This window comes from Heterocephalus glaber, unplaced genomic scaffold, assembly GCF_053883595.1.
Source record: "Heterocephalus glaber isolate CG9 unplaced genomic scaffold, H.glaber_assembly_v1.0 deba00001481, whole genome shotgun sequence".
NCBI lineage: Eukaryota > Metazoa > Chordata > Mammalia > Rodentia > Bathyergidae > Heterocephalus > Heterocephalus glaber.
In genome coordinates this window covers 16815708-16842063 of record NW_028258317.1, presented here as the reverse complement: position 1 = coordinate 16842063, position 26356 = coordinate 16815708, and the positions used below count along the sequence as shown (strand labels likewise).

Below are 26356 nucleotides of genomic sequence, written 5' to 3'. Positions count from 1 at the left end.
ATCAGCACTCCAGATGCGGGATGCCTCAGTGGCCTTTCTAGGTTGGAAACGCAGGAATAGGCTAGAACCCAAGGTGGGGTGCAGAGGACTTCAGTTACTGGACCTATGGGGTTAGTCCACAAGCTTCCATCAGGCGAAAGTGGGTGCTGTACAGAGAGACAAAAGACAGAAAAGGCCCTAGAGCAGATGGCTGGTGGAAGCCAGTGGGGCCATGTTGAATCTCTGAGGACATGCAGAGGGCACAAAAGGGCCGCGGAGACAGGGAGGGAGTGAGAGGAGGGTTGAGTTCCCAGGAAGGAGACTTATGGGGTTCCTAAGGACTCGTGAAGAATGGAACATGGGAGCCCCTGGGTGCCCCAGAGGCCAGCCTTTCAGGGAGCGGGCATGACTTCTTGCTGAAGGAGTCGGACGTCACTGGCAATTAGGAGGGTGGTATGGTTTCCTAGATAGGGGACCGGTGGGAACCCCAAATGTTTGGGCATTCTTGATTGCTTGCTGGAGAGTGGAGCGACCGAGAGACTCCGGGAGTGAAGAGAGGGGACCCTAAGAAGAGCAGGGTAGGCTAGGGGGTTGAAGACAGGCCCTGGGGTCGCTGGTGTGTGTGAGATGGAAAGGGAGCGGCAGGGTGGACCAGGGGCTTGAGGGAGGCAGAGGGAGGCCCAGGATCCTCGTCGGCCTGCGTGGCTCGGGTGCGGAGCCCCGGGGCGCTCACTGGGTGGGTGGGAGGACTGGGAGGTCCCCGGGCGCCGGGTGGGGGGCGGGGGGAGACAGCAGGCGCCGGAGGGCGGGGCCGGGCGAGGGCGGGGCGGGGCAGGCGGCCCTGCCGGGGAGTCACTCTCGGCCGCCGCCGGCGGCGCAGCGAGCAGAGACGCGCCGGGCCGAGGCGACCTGACCCTGACAGGCGGCGCGCGCGGGGGCCCAGGCTGGGGGCGGGAGGAAGCGCGGCGGCCGCCGGGCCCAGGAGAAGCGAGTGGAGCGGAGAGGAGCGGGGACACGGGCGGGGCCGCCACAGCTCCGGATGGGACCAGCGCCCGGGCCCGTTAGTCCGAGCAGGAGCTTCGGGAGAAGCCTTCACAGGGAGATTCCCCTTACCTTTCCCTCCCCTCCCGCCCAGGCCTCGCTTCTCTGCCCGCCTGCCCAGGTCCCAGTCCTTCCGCGGCGCGGGCGCCCTCCTATCTCAGCCCTTTGGTCCTGTTTTTCGCAGCTCCCTGCCCGCCCAGCCCCTTCAGCTGTGAGGTCTCCCAGAGCTGGTTCTTCGTGCCAGTCCCCTCCCACCCCCACCCCCCATCCCAGGCTCAGATCCCCTTCTCCTCGGCTTTGGTTTTATCAGGCCACTTCACCCCTCACTGTCCCCATCCCTGTCGCAGGCCCCGTCGGTCTCTCCTGCCTCCTGCCACCCTCCTCTTAGTCCTCGTTACTTGCCCTAGGCTGGTGGCCCACTCCTTTCCCACCCTGAGGCTTCCTCCCATCTCCCCTCGAGTCCCACCACTTTCTGTAATCCGGCCGATTTAGCTTGTCCCCACTTCTCTTCCTGGCCCTCTTCCCTAAGGTTCCAGGCTAGGTAGTGCTAGTGCCTGCCCAGTAGGCCAGAGTGGCCCCTGGTTCTGGGGGTGGTGGCGCTGCTGTTTTATCCCCATGGCACTGCCATCACTGCTGCTGTTGGTGGCAGCCCTGGCAGGTGGGGTGCATCCTCCAGGGGCGCAGAACCTGACGCTGGCAGTGGTGCTGCCAGAACGAAACCTGAGCTACGCTTGGGCCTGGCCACGGGTAGGTCCTGCTGTGGCACTAGCTGTGGAAGCGCTGGGCCGGGCACTGCCCGTGGACCTGCGGTTTGTCAGCTCCGAACTAGATGGCGCCTGCTCTGAGTACCTGGCACCGCTGCGCGCTGTGGACCTCAAGCTGTATCATGACCCTGACCTTCTTTTGGGCCCGGGTTGTGTGTACCCCGCTGCCTCTGTGGCCCGCTTTGCCTCACACTGGCGTCTTCCCCTGCTGACTGCCGGTGCAGTGGCCTCTGGTTTTGCTGCTAAGAGTGAGCATTATCGTACCCTGGTTCGCACTGGTCCCTCTGCTCCCAAGCTGGGTGAGTTTGTAGTGACATTGCATGGGCACTTCAATTGGACTGCCCGTGCTGCCTTGCTGTATCTGGATGCTCGCACAGATGACCGGCCTCACTACTTCACCATCGAGGGCGTCTTTGAGGCCCTGCAGGGCAGCAACCTCAGTGTGCAACACCAGGTGTATGCCCGTGAACCAGGGGGCCCTGAGCAGGCCACCCACTTCATCCGGGCCAACGGGCGCAGTGAGTGTGGCCCCAGCTGTTTTAGGGTCGGGGAGGAGGGTCACTGTGTCGGTGGAGCTCAGCATTAGGAAGCTGGAGATAGAGATAGGCACTGAGGAGCTGTGTGTGGTAGTTGGGATAGAGAAACGTTTGTGGTCAGAGCACCTGTGAGAAGGCTCAGATGTTAGGGAGGGTGCTGGGGACATCATGGGCAGACGAATCAGGGAACGGGAGAGCATGAGGGGTGAAGATTGTCTCTGGAGAATGTGGTACTGGGGGAATGTTGAGTTTGGGGAAGTGATGTGAGTACCTAGAATAGTGGACATGGTTGATAGCCATTCTGAAATGTGTGCCTGTCTGTGAGCAGAGACCCCACAGACTGGGGCATCAAGACCCTTTAGCTCTGTAAAAGTAGAGAAAACTCCATAAACCAGTTCAGGGCTCAGCAGATGTGGTTGGGGAAGGTGGACAAAGCTCACACTGAGAAAAGCAGATCAGATCAGCTAGTATCTTTTGAGCTGGGGGAAAGCAGGGAAGAGTAGGTGTGAGGAGGGCTGGTGAGGAGCAGCAAGCAAGGCTCTGGGGAAAGGGGGAGCTGTGTGATTGCCGTTTTCCTCTGGGGTCTCGAGTCAGCCTCTGACTTCTGCCAGATGGGCTATGGCCCCAGGGTACTTACGCTGTGGGCTCTGAGGGGTGGGAGGGGGAACATCTGCTGGTGGTCTACTGACCACCTATTGTTGGTGCACTGACTTGCTAAGAGGACCAATCAGAAAGGGGGATGCATGGGGATTGGGATGCTCTCTCAGGGTGCTCTGTCATGTGCCTGCTCCCAGTTGTGTATATCTGCGGCCCTCTGGAGATGCTGCATGAGATCCTGCTTCAGGCCCAGAGGGAGAACCTGACCAATGGGGACTATGTCTTCTTTTACCTGGATGTCTTTGGGGAGAGTCTCCGTGCAGGCCCCACACGCTCTACAGGCCGGCCCTGGCAGGACAATCGCACCCAGGAACAAACCCAGGCCCTCAGAGAGGCCTTTCAGGTATCATTTGAACCCATCTGAAGGAGGAGGGGAAGAGGCACGTGGTTGGAGATTCTCTCTCTCCTTCTCTCCTATGACCCTATATAGACCCCAGGAACAGGCCAGGTGTTGTGAGCTACAGAAGCAAAATGAACAAAAACTTTCAGAGTCTAGTATCATTAATTTTCCTTCCCCAGCTTTGTGACTTTGGTGTGTCTGCTGCCAAGACTGACTGGCCAATGCCAAGGATCCTAGAATACTGACTTTCCTAAATACCAGTAGTAGGCTAGACTGGGGGAGAAAAGTTCAGGAAAAGAAATGAATCTCTGAAGGGCTTCTATCCTTTCTGGAGAGGCAAGGTGGAGCTGTGATACAGTAAGATAAAGTTCAAGAAAAGGTATGATTATGTGCCTCAAACAGACATTGAAAACTTGTGTGGTTCAGAGGAGGAAGAGTCAATGTGGGCTGCGTTTAGGGGAGGACTTACTAAAGGAAGAGAGACTCTTGTGACTTTAACAAAAGATGTCATGTTCACAGAGTGGGAGAGGGGATCTAGGCTGCCTGTCCAAAGAGGAAAAAAAGATAGGGATGAATGAGTTTGGAGGTCCTGGAAGATACTGATAAGAAAGGAGTGATCACTTACAACATAGGAAATAAAATTGCAAAGGTATAATTAGATTAAGGAGAGCACTAAACCTTAAGTCACTGGGACTTGAAGTTGTTGACATTTTTAAAAAGATAAATACAGTGACAGAATTCAGGTTGGATTAGAAGAGAAAGAGAGACCAGGCGGTGAGACCAACTAATAGGTTAGAAAGGAGTGAGGTGATACAGCTTGAACTAGGGTGATGATAGTGGGAATGGAATCAAAGGAATTAAGAAAGAATTTGTACAGAAGGTTGGCATGACTCTGTTCATTTCTCTCCTCAGCTCCAAACTTTTAGTGAGTTGTTTCCTACAGAATAAGACCTTGTGTGTTTATCAGGACACTGAAGAATGTCCTTATCCAGTTGAGTGTAGTGGTGTGTGCCTACAATCCCAGCACTGGGGAAGCTGAGGCACTGAGAGTTCAAGGCCAGCCTGAACTACATAGTGAGACCCTGTCTCAAAAAAAAGAAAAGAAAAGAAAAGAAATAATCTACAGCCTGTTCTCAACTCACTATTTCAGTCTCAGTTCCCAGTGTCCTTGTGCCCAGAACTCCAGCCCACTAGACCTCATTCAAGTGTCCCCAGCCTGGGACCCTCCTGCCCTCATGCCTTTGTGTCCTTTGCTCCTTTTGTCTGCAGTGCTTTTTTTCCTCCTCACCCCCCAATCTCTGCCTTGCAAAATTATACTCATGAATCTTTCCTTGGTCCTCTCACCAAGTTTTCATTGATTCATGTATAAGAGCATTTCCTATTTATTTATTCATGTCCCTTTTTTTCCAAAAAGGATTTGAGGTGGCTTTTGGGATGAACTTAAGGTGCTTTTCACCCTGAGATTCTTTGATTCTAAGTAGGTATGTGTAAGGGCTGGACCTGGGTGGCCATTCTTCTCCAGTGAGTAAGGTTTTATGTGTCTATGATTATATATTTGGTTGTGACTGATGAGTGTATCTGTGAATGACATATCTGTTTGCATGCCTAGTATGAGTCTGTGACTGTCACACTTGAACATGGGTGTTAGCAAGACAGGTTTTGTTTATGGTATAATTTTTTTCCTGAAACAACCTTCTCACCTTTTGTGTCTGGAGAATGCTTCCATATTGAAGATTCAGACCAGTTGTTTTTCCTTCTGGGAAACAAAGCCTGAATCCCTAGGTTGGGCTGAATTTCCTACTCTTATGCTTAACTCTGTCTATCACAGAAAGTATTATTCAGCTTGTGTTTCATTCATTTGAAGACTGTCTCATTCCATTAGTATTTACTAAGCACCTGTTATGTCCCAGTGACTGTGCTAGGTACTGGTGTGTGGCAGAGAATAGATACAATTCCTGCCCTTTTGGAGTTTACTTAGTAGGAGAGACAGACAATAAATCAGCAAATAAATACAAATATAGAAACATACATATTGTGATAAGTGTTATGGGGTAAGGGGAGGAAGAAAGAAAGAAAATACAGTAAAATGGAGTTGCATGAGAAGATAACAATGAGCATACTGTACCTTAGCTAGGATGGCAGGGAGGTCTGTGACACTGCTAGATGGAGAACTCCACAACTTTCTTGGATAAATTCTTTTTTTTTTTTTTAGAAGAAGAACTTTTTGTGTGAGAATTCCTGCCATGCAAGGGACCCTAGCACTTTGAGTAGGGGGAGGAGGGCCCTAGTCAGTTAACAATCAATTATACCAATTAATTCTCATCTCTCCCATCACTTTAGGCCTTATGCAGTCAGGAAAACAGAGGGAGAGTTCCCTACAAGAGAAGGGAAGTGGGCAGTCAAGAATATGCTAAGGGGAAAACAAGACTTGGGCTGGGGTGGGTGCTGAGACAGCCTCTCATTCTTCCGCAGTGCTGATGCGGGCGTGGGGCAGGGAATCTGGGTGGTCAGCTCCAGCCCGGGATGAAAGACCGGAGAGCCCTTCCTTCAGAGACATGGACCACTGAGGTCCCAGAGCCCAGCTGGCCTGGGAAAGGTGGTAGGTGATGCAAAGAGGCCTTGGCACAGATGTCCAAAGCCTTTCCAGGGCAAAGGTACGGTCAAGGCAAAAGTGCCAGCACAGACTGGATACCAACTACTGGGGGAAAGAGCTCTGAAATTAAGTATGTGGACATGACTTTCCTCTGCTACTCAGCCAGAGCTGCTTGAGGGCAGGGATCATGGTCAACTTTGTATTGCATGTGTCTAGCATGTAATGGGTATTTAATACATTTCTTTTTGGAAACAAGGTCTCCTTGTGTAATCCAGGCTGGCTTTGAACTCACTATGTAACTCAGACTGACCTCAAACTTGAGATCCTCCTGCCTCAGCCTCCCAAGTGCTGGGAGGTGTGTACCACTATGTCCAGCCACATTTTTTTTTTTTTGGTACTGGGGATCGAACTTGGGACCTTGGGCTTGCGAGGCAGGCAGGAGAACCACTGAGCTAAATCCCCTGCCCCACATGTTTTGAATTGAGTTAAAGTATGTGTCAGGGAGAGGGGGAACAGGACCAGGAATTAGCTCCTGCTTGGAGGAAAGCTGGCAGGTGCTATAAACCAAGGTGATGAACCAAGATAAGGAAGAAAAGTTGATAGAGAAGAACTAAAGAAGCAAATTATCAGGCTCTGAGGATCCAGAGGCCCAGACTGAGGCCTGCAGGTTTAGAAATTCAGGGAGGACATCACAACCTGAGCACTACTACATCCAGGGCTGTGTAAGGCAGACTCTCTTCTGGGAAACTGTACCTAGTCTCTTCAGGTTGTTGTTGACAGCACCTCCTGCAGTTGTCAAAGCAAGCTCTGAGTGGGTGGCACAGGCAGAGGCAGGGTGTCCCCACCCCTACACTTTCCTGGGTGCATTCCTAGCTTTCACTCACCACTGAACCCATTTTGGGCAGCATTTGCCTGTTTTTGTTTTGTTTTGTTTTGTTATACTTGGGATTGAATACAAGGCCTTCACACTTAGCTACATTCTCAGTGCTTTTTATTTTTTTGTATTTATTTATTTCTTTTAGTGTTTTGAGACAGGGTTTCACTGTGTAGTCCAGGCTGGCCTTGAACTCCTGGTAGTCCTCCTGCCTCAGCATAAGTGCTGTGATTATAGGCATGCACGACCACAGCCAGCTCTCATTTCTAGTCTTTTTATTTTTTATTTTGAGATAGAATCTCACTAATTTGCCCAGGCTGGGCTTGAATTTTCAATCCCTCTGCCTCAGCGTCCCAGAGTTCTAGGATTACAGGTGTATGCCACCATGCCCAGCAGACTTTGCCTGTTTTTTTTGTGTGTGGGGGGGGTATAGGGTCCACTGTGAGATTGTACCCAGTTACCTGCCTTCATTTCTCTCCAACCCCTGAGCAAGTATAGAAACTGGCATTGATTTTTTTTGTTTGTTTGGTTTCAATACCGAAGTTAGTAGCCACAGCAAAATGGTCTAGCATGGCCACTCGCAAGGCGTGGTATTCGGATCCTGGGGGCCCATGAAATCCTTTTAGAGGGGCTGTGAGGTCAAAATTATTTAAAAATAATACTAACATGTTCTGTGCCGTTGTCGCTCTTACCCTTCCCTGACTGAGCTGTAGGGTTTCCCAGAGGCTGCGCGCCGTGATGATGCCACGCCCTGACAGCCATGGAAGGCATGCTCGTGCAATCTTATCCTTTCCAAAGTTTATGTTTTAACCTCTAATGTGGTAAATATTGACAGATGTAATACAGATGAAAGTTCTTTGAGGTTCTCAATAATTTACTGCTCAATAAGGAACCAATATAGAGAATTCTATTTTAGTGTTTAAAATCACCAGCCTTTATTGAAATATACATCGTGTTAACCGCTTAACAGTTTACCCCGAGCTTTGCTCAGGCAGCGCGTTTGTTTACATACTGACTATCCTGAGTGTCACTCAGGCAGGTGTCATTTAACTAGTCGGTTTTTGTATTGAATAAATTTGATAAAATTGTTTTTATATTTCCTGTTATATTCTTATAAAAATTAATGAAAAAATATGCAATTTTTTGTCATCTGTATTTAAATAATTGGACTGGAAAGTGGTTAAGCCTGATCATTTCCAGCCTTTTTTCTTCTTTCTGGTACTGAGAATTAAACCCAAGACTTTTACACTGAGCAACATCTCCACCCCTTTTTATTTTTTATTTTGAGACAGAGTCTTCCTAAGTTGCTAAATTTCCCAGTGTGTACTTGAACTTGTGATCCTCCTACCTCAGCCTCTCAGAGTGCTGGGATTGTAGGGTGCACTACGGTAGGCTTTTTTTCTCTTTCTTTTTTTTTTTTTTTTGCTGCTTTTTACCTGCTCTGTCAACAATGTCTTGCTCTGTTTTTCTCTTATTTTTGGAACAGGTGTTACTGAATGAACCCTTCCAGCCCTATCCTTCTCCCTACCCCCTTTTTTTGGCCTGGATGTAGAATATTAGAAGTGTGTAACCAGGCATCCAGATACTCCAGTAAAAGTAATTATATTTTGAAGCAAACTCCAGTCTCATACAATGAGTACATATTAGAAATTGAGGGCCAGGGATTTAGCTCAGTGGAGCTGTGTCTGCCTTGCAAGCAAAAGGTCCTGAGTTTGACCCCTGGTACCCCCCGCAAATGATTTCATTGTTTCCTACCTGGAATGAAGAGACTATAGACAATCTGATATATCTGGTATCTCTGTGGTCCACATGTACTTTCTACAAGAATGAAGAGTAGAAATTATTAGATTTTAACCTATCATTTTACAAAATCAGGTTTTGCATAATATATTGAAGTCTTTTCCTGAAGTTGTAAGGTCAGTTTTCTGACTGAGCAGAGGCTGGACTCAGTGACTATGTGGCCTGAGGTCCAGCAGCCGAGGAAGGGGAAACATGCAAGGCTCATGGGAACCAGCCAGGCCCTTTGGTGGGGGCAGAGACCTGCTAACTCATGTGCCAGTGCTTTGTGTTCATAATTGAGACCACACTTATCATTTGCTTATCTGTGCAGTGTGTCTGGGCATGTGACTTGTGTGTCCCAGTGACACGTCCCAGTGACAGTGGTACTTAGAATGCAGGACAATGCTCTTTATTAGGTGTTCCACACATATTAAATGCATAACTCACAGCTTTTAACAGGTGAAATCACTGTCTCAAAACATTTCCTTTAGTTGTCACAGGGTCTGGAATCACTTTAATTTACTGTGTGGAGGAACTTGGTGCAAGTGGCCCACATGAAAAATGTCAACATTTATCTGACAACATTAATAGTAATGAACACCTCCTATAGGAAGTGTTGGTTAGTGTCATTCTTGATAATGACAGGTACCCAAAGAGCATGGCATGGAGGGATCACTGTGAGATCTGTGGCAGCCTGGTGAGAGGCCTGGTGGTGGTAGGGAGTTCAGGAGGATGATGGGTTTGGGATGGAGCTGACTTCATCTATTGCTTCCCAGTCTCACCTTCACAGCCCTCTGTGCCTTTCATGGGGTGCAGCCTCTCCTCCCTGCCCTCTCCTCAGAGTTTAGTGCCCTTTTAGCCTTCAGACTTCCCTGTGTATATTTTATATCCTGTATATTTTACCAAGCTTCCCTACTCCACCTCCTCTGTTCCTCTTACGGTCATCTTGAATTCTACTCACTCTTCTCTGTGTGCTGCTGGTACAGACTGTATTGGTGATTACATACCGAGAACCCCCAAATCCTGAGTACCAGGACTTCCAGAATCGTCTGCTGATAAGAGCCCGGGAAGATTTTGGTGTGGAGTTGGCCCCATCCCTGGTGAGTAGGTCTCTTCCTCCTTGAGAGTTGTGCCAGACTACAAGGAAGGGCTCCCCTCCCCAAATCAGCTGCACATCTTGGCAGTGGAGCAAGTCCCACCCTGGGGCTGACCTCTTCCATCCTGGATATTTCCTTCTGCCCTAGGCACTAGTAAGGTAGGGATGGTACTTTAGGAATGAGAAGAGGGAAGAAAATGAACCAGAAGAGAGAAAAGGTAAAAGGAGAGTCCATGTCTGGGAGAGGGGGCTAAGGGGCCTTGCAGGACATTTGAAGAGCACTGATGAAGTTGCCACCCCTAGATGAACCTCATTGCTGGCTGCTTCTATGATGGGATCCTGCTCTACGCTGAAGTCCTGAATGAGACAATACAGGAAGGAGGCACCCGGGAAGATGGACTTCGAATTGTGGAGAAGATGCAGGGACGAAGATACCATGGTAATAAAGAGGGGAAGATAAGCTGGGCACCATGATGCACGCCTGTAATCTTAGGATTCTGAGACTGAAAGTTTGAGCTTAGCCTGGGCAATTTAGTGAGACCCTATCTCAAATAAAAGAATAAAAAGGGGGCTGGGGATATAGTTCATTTCAAAGGCTCTGGGTTCAATAAACCAGTACCCCCCCCAAAGGTGGGGGGAGGGCAGGTGGAGGCCTGAAGGATGGTATCAGGCTGTGAAGTGGAACAGGCAGAAGCAACATGTTAGGGGCAGCAGGGAGAGTCAGTAGGGGTCAGAAGCATGGCCGAAGTGGACACACATCCAGGACAGGGGAGGGGACAACTCTGAGGCAGCTGGAAGGATTGAGGGGATAGGAGAAGGTTCTGGGGTTGATCTCAAAGTGAGGGGCACTCTTTTCTATCCTAGGTGTAACTGGACTGGTTGTTATGGACAAGAACAATGACCGGGAGACTGATTTTGTCCTGTGGGCCATGGGAGACTTGGATTCTGGGGACTTTCAGGTGATGGGGGAGGGGGCAGGGAAGAGAATGTGGCCCTGCAAAATCCACCTTTCAGGGGTTCAGGGGGAGCAGAATCAAAAGTTGTAGGGGCCAGGGACTTCTGTTCCCGGTGTCCTGGGTGAGTGGCCTGGGGAGGAGGCTGGTGGGAGCAGGCCTGGGGGCCCAGTGTTCTGCTTCCTCACAGCCCGCAGCCCACTACTCAGGAGCTGAGAAGCAGATTTGGTGGACGGGACGGCCTATCCCCTGGGTGAAGGGGGTCCCCCCCTTGGACAATCCCCCCTGTGCCTTTGACTTGGACGACCCATCCTGTGATAAAAGTGGGTGTGTGCAGGGACTGGGAGCGATCCTTCCTCCCTTTACTTTCCATCTTCACCTCGACCCTCACTGACTCCCTGCTCACAGCCATATTGTTATCTCTACAGCTACAGCCCTTCCTCCTCGCTTCTTTCCCTCAAGAGATCTGTCTGCTCCCTGCACCTGTGTCTCTTCCCGCCCCATCTCACAACCCTTGCCCCCCAGTCTTTCTCAGGGTCTCTATCTCCCCTTCAGCTCCACTTTCCACTCTGGCAATTGTGGCTCTGGGCACAGGAATCACCTTCATCATGTTTGGTGTTTCCAGCTTCCTAATTTTCCGGTAAGTTCTGGGTTTACTATTGACCTATTCCTTACCTTATCATGGCCACATGGCCACTGGTGGAAGTGAGGGAGTCCCTGTAACGGGTAGGTAGCAAGCCTCCTCCTTTGGTGGTTGTCTCTTAGACCTAATACTAGACATCTTCCTCTCTAGCCTTTCTCTTTGTTTTTTCAGCCTAGGTGTTTGTTCCATTTTTGGTTCTAACCTGGGTATATTAAGTAGGATTAAGTTCAAACATTTTCCATGGTTGTTCCCATTTTAAGAAAAAACCTCCAACCTCTGCATTTGTGAATGCACACAGGCATGTGTCATACATGCAGAGGATGTGTCTGCATCTTCTAGTCTGGTCTCTGGGTGTATCCGTTGTAGCTTCAGGAGCTGCAGGGTAGATCCCACAACTCCATAGTTGGATGAGAGGGTGGCAGGATTGGGCTTGCCAGTCAGCTGAGGTGTGCAGTCCTTACAGAAAGCTGATGCTGGAGAAGGAGCTGGCTAGCATGTTGTGGCGCATTCGCTGGGAAGAACTGCAGTTTGGCAACTCAGAGCGTTATCACAAAGGTGCAGGCAGTCGCCTCACACTGTCACTGGTGAGCCCTTCTCTCAGCTGTCCCTCCACCTCCCTCTGAGTTCCTGTCCTTTCTTACCCTGGACCTTTCCCAGCACATTGGCCTGTAATGATAGCCCCTGCACTACCACCACCATCTAATGTTCCTTTCATCCTTCCGCCTCCATGTTGCCCTTGGCCCCAGCGGGGATCCAGTTACGGCTCGCTCATGACAGCCCATGGGAAATACCAGATCTTTGCCAACACCGGTCACTTCAAGGTGAACAGTCATCTGCTTGTTCTGGTCCCCACCATTTCATCCTGTCTCATCCCCATCTGCTATCTCTGCCCCCGACCTCTGCTTCTCATAGCCCCTCTCTGTGCCCAGCTGAGCTCCTGGATCCTCTTACAGCTCTCCAGTACTTCCTAGAATCCAGTAACTTCTTCCGATACTCATATTTCTTTTTCTCTTCCACCCTCAACATCAGGGAAATGTTGTCGCCATCAAACATGTGAATAAGAAGCGCATTGAGCTGACCCGGCAGGTTCTGTTTGAACTCAAACATGTATGTAACAGAGCATGGCTTGAGGGTGAGGGGTAGAGAGGGAGAGGAAGAGGAAAAGGGAAGACTATGGAATAGAAATTTTGGCAAGGAGGGCAAGAGGGTTATTTATAATTTTTAAGTAATAGGTACAACTAAAAGAAAGGTCCTTTCTTATAATGGTAGATTTCTGTATCTAATTTTTAGTTCATTCAATTTTATTTTCCTTCCCATTGTTTTTACTGCTAGATGAGAGATGTTCAGTTCAACCATCTTACTCGCTTCATTGGAGCCTGCATAGACCCTCCCAACATTTGCATAGTCACTGAGTATTGTCCACGTGGAAGTTTACAGGTGAGGGATAGGTGTAGGGGTGCGGGGTGAGCCAGTTTCACTGACTCTATACCAAGTGATAGCCAGTGGGGCTAGGACACACAACGATCTACTCTGTGTCACTTACCAGGATATTCTAGAAAATGACAGCATCAACTTGGACTGGATGTTTCGTTATTCCCTCATTAATGACCTTGTTAAGGTGAGTCTTCTCTACTCACTTTTCTTTTTTTAGTGCTGGAGATTGAACCTATGGCCTTGTGCATGCTAGCCAAGTGCTTTACCACTGAGCTACATCCCAAGCCTCTACTTATTTTGAGGTTCTCACTAAGTTGCTCAGGCTGCTCTTGAACTTGTGACCCTCCAACCTCGGCCTGCCAGTGTGTGGGATTACAGGTGTTTACCACCATGCCCAGTTCCCTACTCTTGAAGAGTTTATCCACTCTAAAATGCCTCCATCACTCAGTTATTTCTCTCCTTCTAGTCCTCTGAAAGTCCTGTTTTCTCCATCTCCCTATTCTTGTGTTGGGTGATAGATAATTGGTAAACACAGGTTCTGAGGTTTATAAAGGGGGGGGGGAGATTTTTGTCTTCCTGCCCTCAAGGACATGTGTCTCTAGCATCTCTTTTACTTCCAAGAACTCATATTAAAATCCCTTACAGAAAAGTGAAGTCTCCAAAGCTCTCGCTTTCCCTCTTATCATTTTACTTTCTGACCAATATTTGGGATGTGTATTCTTTTGTTCAGAAATTGAAATTTAAATGAGAACACTTACTGTTTAAACTAAGAGAAACCAAGGAAAATTGCACCAAATCTTTGTTATTCTTCCAGGTTTTCACTATTTTGAAATGACCCACGAGGCCCATGAATTGTGGAGGCATAAACTTGAATCTTGCATGGGCTGGACAGGTGTTTAGAAGCAAGTCTTATAGCCAGTGAGCAGGCCTAATGGATCTCTCTGCACCATCCCTGAAGCTGGCTTTGGTTTTCTGCTAAATTTTGATGAAGTTACATTTTTTTAAATGTGTGAAAGTTTGCCATCAAATGAGAGAGAGAAAATATTAGGTAAAGTTGATGTAGTGTTCAATTAGAAGTGTGACGATAAGTATAAGAAAAACATGACTTTTGAGAGAACAGTGATCTGATGGAAAAATGGTTTTAGGATGTATCCTTTGCATAGTTTCCATGCAAGCAAATTCACAAATTTGGAGATTCCCAAAGATTTTTCTGATTCCAACAGGAATAAACAGAGACTTCAGAGACTAGTTATGAATTGTTCAAGTTCAGAGCTACACATTTAGGCAGAGATACCTTTGATTAGCATACAGAACCTTCTATCCTTTTTCTATCCCACTTGCACTGACATGGGTTGGCTCCCAGGGTTTCATTTTTGGGAAGGACAGCCCTGCCCTCTTAAGACTTGTGTTTTAGTTCCTTGGAGGCAAAGGTTTCTCTCATTTCTGGCCCGTGAGCCAGGAGTTCCAGGCTTCTGCATCAGCTTGGCAGTTCTCCTAGTACTTTTATTCATTTTCCAAGTTTTCCTAATTTACTATATTTTCTGTTTCCTCTCTGGTCCAAAATCCCCTCTTTTACAGCACATTCCTCCTCCACTGTGACCTGCATGCATGGTTATACATTAGGCTTTATAACTGCCTAGTCTTCCTTGGTACATGTAGCTACCTTGTCCCTCCCTCCCTACCATGTCGTCCTAACATCTAAGGCCACCAAGGACAGCATAATATTCTTGGAACTCACCTTCATTGTTCTCTTCTCTTCACTATTCAGAAGATGTCTACTCTTTCTTTTTCTTTTAGCTCTCCTTATCCCTGCTCTTAAACATTTTTCCTATCCCTGGTGCCTGGCTACCTATATACTACTTGCAGTACCAGAAAGAAGTTATTCTATTTGGCCTGCTTCCTTGGGTAAAAATTGTGCTATAAAGGATGACTTCCAAAATTACCTTATGTTATGGCCCCAAGATCTTCAGGCAGCTAGCTAGTGCCCATCTCACTAGAGGAGGGAGTCATCTAGCCAGATATGATTTAGATACTTGATCTGTATCCTGCAGGGGATGGCCTTTCTCCACAACAGCATTATATCGTCTCATGGAAGCCTCAAGTCCTCCAACTGTGTGGTGGATAGTCGTTTTGTGCTCAAAATCACAGACTATGGCCTGGCCAGCTTCCGATCAACTGCTGAACCTGATGACAGCCATGCCCTCTATGCCAGTGAGGCCTGCTCGCACAACCCACTTTTTATGTTGTTCCTTTGGCCTTGCTCATTTCTACAGAGAGAGGGTGGGAGAGATGGAGTAACAGCAATATGCAGATGAGCCTAGGTGGGCTTGGGGGTACACTATTTTGGGGACTTGGCCAGCTTGTTTTTCTTTTCAGAGAAGCTGTGGACTGCCCCAGAACTGCTCCTTGGGAACCCCTTGCCAACTATAGGAATGCAGAAGGCTGATGTGTACAGTTTTGGGATCATCCTACAGGAGATAGCACTTCGCAGTGGTCCTTTCTACTTGGAGGGCCTGGACCTCAGCCCTAAAGGTGAGAGTCAAGTACTACTATAGCCTCTTCTTCCTGGGGGACCCTGTTCTTCATCCAAACCTTTCATCACCCTTAGAGATTGTCCAGAAGGTCCGAAATGGTCAGCGACCATATTTCCGGCCAACCATTGACCGGACCCAACTGAATGAAGAGCTAGTTTTGTTGATGGAGCGATGTTGGGCCCAGGACCCAGCTGAGCGGCCAGATTTCGGACAGATCAAGGGCTTCATTCGCCGTTTTAACAAGTGAGAGGGCACTAGGGGGCAGGGGCTCCTGAGGGACAGAAACCTCATCAGACTTAGTGAATAAGGTGGGGCTGGTGGGGCCAAAGGGTGGATTGGATAGGAAGTCCTGAGGTTCTTAAGAATCTTGGATCGGCCAGGGATTTAGCTAAGTGGTTTCGCCGCCTGCTGCGCAAGCACAAGGACCCAAGTTTGATCCCTGGTACCAAAAAATAAAAAAGAATTTGTCACTAGCATATTTATAAAAAAAAAAGGGGGGGGGGTTGGGGATTTAGCTCAGTGGTTCCGCCACCTGCCCTGAGAACACAAGGACCCGAGTTCGATCCCTGGTACCAAAAAATAAAAAAACTAAAAAAAAAAAAAAAAAAAGAATCTTGGATTGCTGGCCACGGTGGCTGATGCCTATAATCCCAGAACTTGGGAGGCTGAGGCAGGAGGATCACCAAGAGTTCGAGGCCAGGCTGCATTACAAAGAGACCCTGTCTCCCCCCAAAAAAGGAATTTTAGAGTAGGTGCCATAACCTGGCTTCCATGCAGGGAGGGTGGCACCAGCATATTGGATAACCTCTTGCTGCGCATGGAACAGTATGCCAATAACCTGGAGAAGCTGGTGGAAGAACGCACACAGGCCTATCTGGAGGAGAAACGCAAGGCTGAGGCTCTGCTCTATCAAATTCTACCCCAGTGAGACGTTTGATCCTCTTTGTAAATTATCCTTTGGATTCAGCTCTGAATATCAGCTTCCTGAAAACTCACTTCCCAACCCTCGGAACCCTTGTTTATTCTGTATTGCCACAGTGAGCCCTTCTGACTATAGACTAAACACTTTCATTCTGTCTCCAAATGAGCTGTGCTCTTTCTGGCTTCTCATCCCTCCTCAGAACACCGTTCTACCTTGCCTTTGCTTTAACAAAAATATTCCCAGCTTGAGACCCTACATGCAGATCCCTTGCAAGCCCCCACCACTTGTACATCTTACCTTGCTCTACGTAACCTTTCAGCCACTTTGCTGCAGCCACCTACCCCTTTCCTCCCTGCCCCTCACAACCATCTTGGAGCTTGGCTCACACTGCACTCTTGCTTCTTAGTTCTGTGGCAGAGCAGTTAAAGCGGGGAGAGACTGTACAGGCGGAGGCCTTTGATAGTGTTACCATCTACTTCAGTGACATCGTTGGCTTCACAGCACTGTCAGCTGAGAGCACCCCTATGCAGGTGAGAGATGTGGGTGAGAGGTAGAGGGTGGGATAGGGACCTGGGAGCTTCACTGATAACAGGGAAGACTAGTTTGTTCCAGAGCTCCCATACATTGCTATGGCTCATGGATTGAGAATTCTGGGCCGGGGATTTAGCTCAGTGGTTTCGCCGCCTGCTGCGCAAGCACAAGGACCCAAGTTTGATCCCCGGTACCGAAAAAAAAAAAAATTTGAGAATTCTTAGTAAGTTGGGCAAGAATTTCAGGGCTTGTGCTTTCCCATCCTGTTAGGTGGTGACACTTCTTAATGACCTGTATACCTGCTTTGATGCCATAATTGACAACTTTGACGTCTATAAGGTGAGAGCTGGGTTGCCCTACTACCTTTAAAACCTATTTTCTGAAACTCCCCACACACCTTCCCCACTCCATGGTTAATTTTCCTCCAGGGTCTCCAGCATCCTACTGATGGTGGACACTGTGGATGGCTGTGGCTCCAGCATTACAAATGTATACTCTGGCCTATTTCCTTGTGGATCTTTAGGGTTCCCTAATCAGAACCATCACAAGCTTTACTTCTTATCTCCCTGGGGGTATACAGCTTATTCATTCTCTTCTCTAGACACAGAAGAATCATATAGGATGTAGGCACATATTGATTTAGTGGAGTGACGGCCAAGATATGGATAAAGGTTGCACTGCTTTCTGTTGAAGTCACTGCATTGGCAGAGAAATGGTTTTATTGTCCTTGAGAATAAAAATGAGCTGGATTTGAATACTGGCTTTGTAGTTGTGTGGCTCTGGGTAAGTAGTAGGATCTCTCTGGGTCTCAGTTGTTTTATCTTTAAGATGGAGACAACAGATTAGTGGTCAGATGTGGTGGTTCAAGCCTGTAATCTCAGCTACTCAGGAGGCTGAGGATCAAAAGCTTGAATGCATCCCAGGCAATTTAGTGATTAAGCAAGACCTTGTCTCAAAATAAGAAAGTAAAAAGGTCTGGAGATGTAGCTCAGTACAAAGGCTCTGAGTTTGATCCCCAGAACTGCAAAAAAAGGAAAAAAGGGCCAGGGTGGGGTGAAGGATGCTGGGAATGTAGCTCAGTGCTCCTTGGGTTGAATCTCCAGTACAAAAAAAAATTAGCTCTATGGTTATATGGAAAGTATCTAATATTGTGTATGGCACTTGGCAGATAATAAATATCTATTCCTGTCCCTTCCCTTTGGGCTTACTCTATCATCTCTGTTTCTATAACAAAAGAAATCTTATAAACCCTTTGCCCAGGTTCAATTGTTTTTATTTTCCTCTCTTTACTTTAAGAAACCTATTTATATGGGGCTAGGGATTTAGCTCAGTGGTTCTGCCGCCTGCCTTGCAAGCGCAAGGACCCGAGTTCGATTCAAAAAAAAAACAACAAAGAAAACCTATTTATAGGTGGGCACAGTGGCACACACCTATAATCTCAGTATTTTGGGTGGCCGAGGATATAAAGTTTAAACTAAGCTGGGGCAACTTATCAAGACACTATCAAAATAAAAAATAAAAAGAGCTAGATATGGTGGCTCATACCTGTAATCCCAGCACTCTGGGAAGCCAAGGCAGGAGGATTGCAAGTTCAAACCGAGCCTAGGCAACTTAGTGAGACCTTGTCTCAAAAAAAAAAAAAAAAAAAAAAAAGGCTGGAAATTAAAGCTCAGTGTGAAGGTCCTGAATTCAAGCCCCAGTACTGAAGGTGGGTGTGTGTGTGAAGAAACCTATTTATGTAATTATTTTTGAAACCATTTAAGTAAAATTTCAGATGTAGAATCCTTTCATCCTAAATACTTACTGTGTATATCCTACAAAATTAACTGTATATTTCATAAAAACAAGGACATTCTCTTACATAGTTTTGGTATAATTACCAAAGTCAAGTGCCTGCTTTATCACCCTCTGACAATCTGGGCTGTGTGGTCCATTTCATTGGGCCTGCTTTACTTCTTTGGCAGCCTCTGTGCTTTTCAGGTTGTGTTTTCTTGCTTCCTGTTTCCTGACAGCAGAGCCTGTTTATCCATGCCTTGTTGCAGATAGGGTGTCCACTCACTCAGCAAATGTTTACAGGTGCTGGGGTCAAGATGCCCTTGACTACTTTCTCTCAGATTCGCAGGACCAACTGACCAAGGCAATTGTTTCCTAGTCAGTTTTCTGGACTCCCAGGCTGTCAGGATGACTCCTAGTGATGTCCAGCTTGTTTCCCTGTACCCTTCCTCATTCCCACTGATACAGAGAGAGGTGACCTTTTTAATCCTCTTCTCAATCAGGTGGAGACAATTGGGGATGCATACATGGTGGTGTCTGGCCTCCCGGGCCGAAATGGTCAACGCCATGCACCAGAAATTGCTCGGATGGCCCTAGCATTACTAGATGCAGTTTCTTCCTTCCGCATCCGCCACCGACCTCATGACCAGCTAAGGCTACGCATAGGGGTCCACACTGGTAAGGCTGACTCTCACCTAGCCCTGGGCTCCACCTTTCCCGGGCTCTCCCAACCTGTTTCTTTTATTAGGGCCAGTCTGTGCTGGGGTTGTTGGCCTGAAGATGCCCCGCTATTGTCTTTTTGGAGACACAGTGAACACTGCTTCTCGAATGGAATCTAACGGTCAAGGTAAGACATTAGCCTTCAACTACAGCTTCGGCCTCAGTCTATTTTGCTCCTTTCTTTTCAGAGTTCCTCCAAATCTTTCAATCTAAGAAACCACAAGTTCCTAAGTTCCCTATACCCTGGGCACAATTTGACTCTAGGGAATGTGTTGGGAAGACAGGGAGCCTCTTGGTTGGGTAAGGTGCTTTCCAGTACTATCAATTCTTCTATTGCCTTTTCTCTGACTCTTCTTTCTACCATTCCCCCTTGCCACCCTAGCCTTGAAGATCCATGTCTCCTCTACCACCAAGGATGCGCTGGATGAGCTGGGATGCTTCCAGCTAGAGCTTCGGGGAGATGTGGAGATGAAGGTGAAGGCAGGCCATGGGGAAGAAGGGGAGGATGGAAGTGAAAGAGGGAGATAAAGGGACTAATACTAAAGAATTTGACCTATGTTCACTCCCATGCTTCCAGGGAAAAGGAAAGATGCGAACTTACTGGCTCCTAGGAGAGCGGAAGGGACTTCCTGGACTCCTGTAAACCCCACTTCATCCCAAGTCAGACAATCCCTTGCTGCTGGTACCTGGATGACAGTAGCTACCATCTCTCCACATACCAAAAACAGACATTGCCTCTTGAGGTGGAAAATGTGCACAAATAGCCTATTAATATAGAAATTGAAGCCCTCTGCATCTCAGCTTTGTACATATACCTGTCCTTTTCTTACTTGGTTCTCTTCCTCCCTACCTTCTGTAAATATCTGTATCTAAACCAGAATATTTTGGCCAAGTATAAAACAACAACAACAACAAGTCATGGTGTCATAGTCTGGGTAGGGCAACCTCAAGGAAAGGTTATGGGTTATGGACACAGTGACTCACAGAATCAATGAATTAGTAGTCTTGGGACAAGGGAGAACCATTTATGTAAATCCCTTTCATCAAGTACAGAGAATATTAACTTCCTCTCCACCCACTTCTCTAGTACAAACAGAAATAGGTTCCAAATTCCATACCCTACTTTGTTCCTCAACCCTTAGATAGGAGCCATTCTCCCTCATCAATACCCCTGCCCTCTTCCCTGACAGGCAAGGGAAGATATTTCACCCATCTGGTGGGGGTAACTCTCAGGTTCATAAGGCAAAGGCTGTCCCAGAGACAAGGGCACTGGTGTTGAGAAGCTGCAGTTCTTCCGGAATGGTGTGTCCAGTGTCCTGATGTAACTGACACCCTGGAGAAGTGCCACGATGAGGACAGATCTCACCCTCTCAAGCCACAACAGTGCAGCCTCTGGCCTGCTTTCTCCCCCACCTCTAATACCTAGTCTACCCTCACATACTGGTAGCTGTGGTGCCCTTTGTATCCAGAAGGTTTCAGGCTGCTCCTGACGGTAGTCATGAGACTGTTAGAGAGAGATATTGAGTAACTACTGCACTTTGGCCCTCATTCACAACTTCTGGGCTTGCCCACCTGCTGCAGCCCAACTGAACAAGTGGGGTGGGATGGCTTCTCACCTTTGTTGGGGCAGGAGGCCCTACTCCCATCAGCTCCATTTGGTAGTCATGATGCGTTACTGACTCGACTTCAAAGAGCTTCCTTGGAGGTTCCTGCTCTGCCTGCACCTCTTTACTGTGCAGTCCTGGGGGCTGTCAAGGCCATTCTCCCAAGTTTTCTCCCCCGCCCCTTCCCCTTTGCCCAGTATCTCACCAGATCTGGTGGTATAGGAGCATCTCCAGCATGGCTTCACGCTTCCCTGTGGGAGGGCAGAGTGGGGGTCTGGTTAAGAAGCAGATTTGAGAAAACGAAGGGAAATCTTGGGATTTTTTTTTTTATATCCATCAAACAATCCACAGTCCCACTGAAACTCCTTCCTCTCTTTTTTCTCTCCTTGATGGACTCATTCTGGCTTGTTCTCTTACGCTTCATACCTCGAAGAGGCTGATGGAAGTTTCTTGGAGGCTGGTATGAGTCTTTCTGGGTGGTGGTGGAGAGCACAGGTGACTGTAATATGGTCAGCAGTCCCTGGTGCCCATGTCGGAAGAAGAAACTCTCAGAGCCATCTTTCGAGCATGGGACTTGATCCAGGTGATTGGTGGCTCTCTGTGGGCCAAGTTGAGTGATTATAATATTCCTTCTCACCACCCTCATCCTTACCACAAACTATTTGCTTCCCTAGGAAAGTGGGATCTGCCTTCAAGAAAAGGAGAAAGCCATATACCTCTTCCTGCCAGTTGTAGAGAAGGCACTGGCCCCGTGGTAATGGTCCATAGTGAATCTTAGGCTTCCCTTCAACCTCTTGGGGCTTCCACAGCCCTCGGGTAGCAGGTTCTGAGACTTGCAAAAATTCCCAGGCTGGTTGTTTCTGAGGCTTCCAGTGACAGTGGGGACTCCAGGAGGTATTATCAGGGAGCAGATCTGACCTGAGATTTCTGAACCTTTGAGGAGTGCTGGGGCTAACCTCAGGGCCAAAACCTGGGCCAGTTCCAGAGGCAGGACAGGACCCTTGACCAGAACCATGGCCAGGACCTAAGCCAGACCCAGGGGCAAACCCATGGACAGGACCAGAGCTGGAGGTAGGAGCAGGGCCAGGGCTTGAGCCAAGGTCATTTGTAGTAATGGGATCCTGAGCAATACAGGAAACATAAGCAGGCTCAAAGTCATGGCTCCCAGGGGCTGTCTGGTGGGATTCAGCACAGGCTGTCCCAAGATTGTCAGAGGAGGGCTCTGTGAACCCAGAATAGGGCTCTAGGGTCTTTGAACATAATGCAGCTGCTTTGGCGGTGGAAGCGCCTGCACTGGCTGCAGCTGCTGCAGTTGCAGCTGTCAGGGCAGACCTAGAACCACCATCTGAAGAAGGAAACGGTTCCGAGGTAGTCGTTAGTCCTTCGGAGCTGGGCTGTAGGTCTAAAGCTCTGAAAGAAAACGAATGCGTCAAGGCCGGCAAAAGAGCAGCTGGAAGTCCGCTGACCTTCCTGTCCCTTTACGCCTGCAGCCAGAGCTGCGGCTCTCACCGCGACCGCGATCCTTGAGTAGACTCATGGGTCTCCATCTTCAGTCTCCCGCTACCAGGTTGCCGTAGAGACGGTAATAATTCCAGGAGCCTGCGCAGAACTAAAGCTGGGCGTGTGTAAAAGATGGCGTGGAGGCAAGCCGTCTGCGGGGCGGAAGTCTTAAACCTGGTGCTCCCCGGGAGTCCGCTTTCCGGCCCGGACTCCATTCCGCCTCGGCCGGGGTTTTAAGGTTCCGCCGGCTTGAGGCCTCACCCTCCAGGCTAGAGCGTGACTCTTTGCAATTAAGGTGACTCTATGGGGACGTGTTAGAGATAAGCACCGGGCTGTAGCATCACACAAAAACTTATTTGATATGTTTGTGGGCGGGCAACCGTAGCTTCCCCTTAGTATGCTTAGTTCACTTTCAAAAGTTGGGGATGGGGAATCTAAATGTTTGGTTTTTGTTTTTAACACGAAACAGCTAAAGAACAAAATGGGGAGGGGTTTAGTTCAGTGGCATCGTGCCTATCTTGAAAGTGCAAGGTCCTGAGTTTAAAACCCAGTACAAAAAGGGGGGGGGGACGTGGAGTGTCTTATAGGTAGTAGCTTTTGTGTGTGTATGTGTGATTACTTATCCAACTGAAGGCTCTTATATTGACTACCCTTCTCCTAATAACCTGTAGGACCTGATTTGGCTTCCGAGTAAGAGCCAGGATGGAGCATCTCTCACTTACACCTGGGTTTCAGTCTTTTTCTCCTCCTTCAGTTTCATTCCTATTGCCACTTTTGTATAATCGTGACCCAAGACACACCACTTGTCACGTGGCAGATCAATAAGGGAGAACTGCATTTGCCCTGTTTGACATCATTTGATTGCTTTAACCATCAATGGACCTATTCCGTATCTCTCACTCTGGATTGTTTTTTCTTTTTGTTTTTGCATGGTACTGGAGACTAAACCTAGGGCCTTCACAGTGAGCTACATCCCCAGCCCTTTTTATATATTTTTGAAACTGGATCTTCCTTAAGTTGCTAAGTTGCCCAGGATGGGCTCAAATTTGGGATCCTACTGCCCCAGCCTCTCAGGCTCTGACCACTGCCAAGGGAAATCATGGCCCCAAATTGGGTTTCTTTCCTTTTGTGGTATAAATCTTTTGAATATTTAAGACAGGGATGTAAAATTGAGGGAGAATAGATTTATTAGCATCACAGGGTCCCTTCCCCATCCAAGCATTCAGGTCTGGGGGTCCTTGATCAGTTGGCAGGTTCAACCTGGAGGCCACTGGAGTTGTCGGCCTCCAAGTACGTGAATGTGCAGGTGATAAACGGATTGTGCGCCCAGCTTTCCATCATTGATCACTGAAATGGAGGTTGAGGTTAGGGGCCAGGATCATGGGAGGGGTCAAAGAATGAAGATCTTATTGAAGAGTCAGAATTCACAGGTGAGGGGTCCAAGAGCCCAAGTGACTCACCAAGTCGGTATCCATCTCTCAGACCCTCAGTCTTTGCTATCTTCTTGGCCACAAGGAGGAGGTGTCCTAGAAGCTATAGGGAGAGGGGAGGGACATAGGTAGCTTCATTCATAGGGAGCAAAACCTCTAGCTTACTCCATGGTTCTTCCCAGGCCAACCCTGGCCCTGATCTCCCCACCTGCTGGTCTTCTTCCTCAGCCTGGGTAATTCGAGGAATGGGCTTCTTAGGAATAACCAGGAAATGCACAGGAGCCTGTGGGGCCACATCACGGAACACGAGACACTGGGAGCAGTGACAGGCCAGAGACCATCATGTTATTTCATCAGGCCAGAAAGTATTTATGAAATTCCTAAGGGGGCTGGGGCCTAAGGGGACCCCACCTGCTGGTCCTCATATAGAATATCAGCTGGGAGGCTCCTGTCCAGGATCCGGGAGAAGACAGTTGGGGCTGCTCCTCTAGGGGCTACCTGCTGGGCCTTGGCCACTTCATTCCCATCAGTCATACTTGCAGCTCCTCGGACCTGAAGATGGGTCAAACACACCAAAAGGGAGGAGCTGGCAGTCTCTCTCTGTGTACTTAGTTGGGGCTGGGCTCTGACAGTTATTAACTTTATCCTAAGAATATATTAGTGATTCCCACCCAAGGGAAAAGTTCCTGAATTTCACTCATTGCATCAGCAGCAGAGGGTCAGGCAGACGGTACTGGGTCTGTTTGGATAAAGACAGTGTTACTATGCAGGATTCATGTGTGCAGTTGATTCCTGCTAATGTGTCTATGAAATTTAGCACTGTTTAGGGAAAAGGATCTAGAATGGGTATCTCAAGATTTAGGTCTCAGTTCCAATTCTACCACCAAATTACCTCAAATAAACCCTTTTTTCAGCTTCGAAAATAAAGGGGTAGTTTGCATTGTCTATTAGGCCAGTTTCAAGCTCTCCCTGTACATTCTACCTTGTCTGTTTTCACTTATTTATATTCCTTTTTTTTTCTTTCAGTACCAGGGATCAAACTTGGGACCTTGCACTTTGGAGGCAGGCATAGGAACCACTGTGCTAAATCCCCGGCCCATTCTTTGCTTTTTGATCTTTTAAGTCTTATTTGTTTTATTTAGATTTTAATTCATTTGCACTGTTTGACATCAATTGATCCCTCATCTGGGTCGTGTCTGATCTCTTCCTGTGGATTTTAAATCTAGAAACTTGAATCAGTGGCGTTGTATTTCAGCTAAAAGCACTCAGCGCCCCAGCCTGAGGGGATTGGAGGTAGGTTTCCCTTGAACTCAGAGAAGGCTGAAGTCAGTGCGTCACATTCAGGAAGAAAGGATGGAATGAATTTAGATTTCTCTGACTCCCAGGTCGTTTCTGGAAAGTGGTGAGGATCAAAAATTAACAGTGGTGCTTATTAAGAGGCCAGAGGCCCGAGGCCCGAGGCGGGCAGAGAACTGGCTATGAGAATAGAAAGCTCACTATCTGCAGGTAGCACTGGGACTGCCCAAAGCTTCACCAAGGGGGAGCTTCAGCAAGCGGGAGCCGCTGCCGCTGCCCCAACCCTGACCTGACCTCGGCGCCCAGGCCTGTGCAGAATTGGCGATCATGGCTAGTTCACTTCTCCCGTCGCGACCAGTCCGATCTCACCGCACAGTCCCACAGCTGGATGCTCTGAGAGGGGCAGTGGCTCGGAGAGGCTGCTGAGTTGCGCGCGCCTTGGGGAACCGGAAGGAGTGTTGTCCTCCGCCTCTGAGGGCGTCAGGGCTTGCGGGACCCGGTCGTCGCCCCCGCGGCCATTCTCACCTGCGACCCCCGCACTCCCGCGGCTGCCAAGGCTCTGCGCGCCGCGCTCAAACGGGCGGCCAGCACCATTGCCGCAGCCATTTTCCTGGGCTGCAGGAACCGCTCACCAGGCCAGCTCAGCTCAGCGGCCTGCGGGAGGTGGGCTATTAGGTAGCTGGGGAGCGGTAGCCATTGGGCCGCCTGGACGGACCCTATCATCCCATTGGAGCACGCTCCTGGGCACTATTCGTCCCATTGGGTCCGTTGCCACCTCAGAGGCGGAATCTTTTCATCCCATTGGCTGCTTCTGCCAACGCAGTTTCAATTTCCTACTCCATCGGCTTTGTCTTCCAGTCAGTGTGAAAGTCGGTTTTCCACGGAATTCCCTAGATAGTTTCGCTGTGAAATAAATGTTCACAATTAAGAAACCCGGAAGTGGTATTTTCTTCCAGTTGGCTCTGATCCATAACCTTCGCTTCAAGATGAGATTCCTGAGTGGGGGGGCTCTGTTGTTCTGGGCTCTTCCTTTACAGCTCCGGCCCCCACTTGGGGGCTAGAGGAGGAGGCCAGGGTCCCCTCACCTGTGTTTTAAACCCTTTCATTGCATTGGCCAGGAGGGCACGGTTCTGAGGGCATTCGGCGCTTATTGGCTCCAGGGGCCTCTTGGGCGGGTCTAAAGGGGCACAGGGACCTGATCTCTTTTTTCCATTGGTGCAATCTAGACCCAACATTTTCTCCTCAAGGGCAGTTTCAGACTCTTGACCATCTCAAAGATTGTAAAGGGCAACTCCTCCTTAATTTTATGCTTTAACACATTCACTCTGTAGATTAAACATCATGCAATTTTCGGGAT

At 48.6% G+C, this 26356-nt stretch overlaps 3 protein-coding genes across 5 annotated transcripts; 1 reads left to right on the top strand and 2 right to left on the bottom strand.

Moving 5' to 3' along the window:
* Positions 1 to 854: 854 nt before the first annotated feature.
* Positions 855 to 19964, top strand: Npr2 (natriuretic peptide receptor 2). Of its 2 annotated transcripts, XM_004870120.4 has the most exons (22): positions 855 to 2302; positions 3115 to 3320; positions 9550 to 9663; positions 9963 to 10098; positions 10524 to 10618; positions 10803 to 10935; positions 11168 to 11252; positions 11719 to 11839; positions 12002 to 12076; positions 12285 to 12362; positions 12588 to 12692; positions 12802 to 12873; positions 14741 to 14900; positions 15066 to 15221; positions 15298 to 15466; positions 16001 to 16147; positions 16552 to 16675; positions 16947 to 17015; positions 18953 to 19127; positions 19198 to 19296; positions 19552 to 19643; positions 19747 to 19964. In XM_004870120.4, the coding sequence occupies exons 1-22, from the start codon at positions 1636 to 1638 to the stop codon at positions 19810 to 19812; spliced, it is 3144 nt and encodes a 1047-aa protein (XP_004870177.1). In that variant the 5' UTR covers positions 855 to 1635; the 3' UTR covers positions 19813 to 19964. The 2 variants fall into 2 exon arrangements, with proteins under 2 accessions (XP_004870177.1, XP_004870178.1); XM_004870121.4 differs by lacking the exon at positions 12002 to 12076.
* Positions 19965 to 20172: 208 nt separating this feature from the next.
* Spag8 (sperm associated antigen 8) lies at positions 20173 to 22488 on the bottom strand. The gene is given in 8 exon segments (XM_004870123.3): positions 20173 to 20354; positions 20356 to 20502; positions 20611 to 20673; positions 20786 to 20900; positions 20979 to 21024; positions 21200 to 21371; positions 21490 to 22183; positions 22283 to 22488. Coding segments are annotated over 8 exon segments (1497 nt in total). The 3' UTR covers positions 20173 to 20300.
* A 954-nt stretch (positions 22489 to 23442) lies between these two features.
* Hint2 (histidine triad nucleotide binding protein 2) lies at positions 23443 to 25732 on the bottom strand. Of its 2 annotated transcripts, none has more exons than XM_004870124.4 (5): positions 25525 to 25732; positions 24115 to 24255; positions 23912 to 24016; positions 23734 to 23806; positions 23443 to 23620 (listed from the first exon to the last, which is right to left on the bottom strand). In XM_004870124.4, exons 1-5 carry the CDS (start codon positions 25720 to 25722, stop codon positions 23529 to 23531), a joined length of 609 nt encoding a protein of 202 aa, XP_004870181.3. In that variant the 5' UTR covers positions 25723 to 25732; the 3' UTR covers positions 23443 to 23528. The 2 variants fall into 2 exon arrangements, with proteins under 2 accessions (XP_004870181.3, XP_087039850.1); XM_087183724.1 differs by lacking the exon at positions 25525 to 25732 and adding an exon at positions 25294 to 25476.
* Between the last annotated feature and the right edge of the window lie 624 nt (positions 25733 to 26356).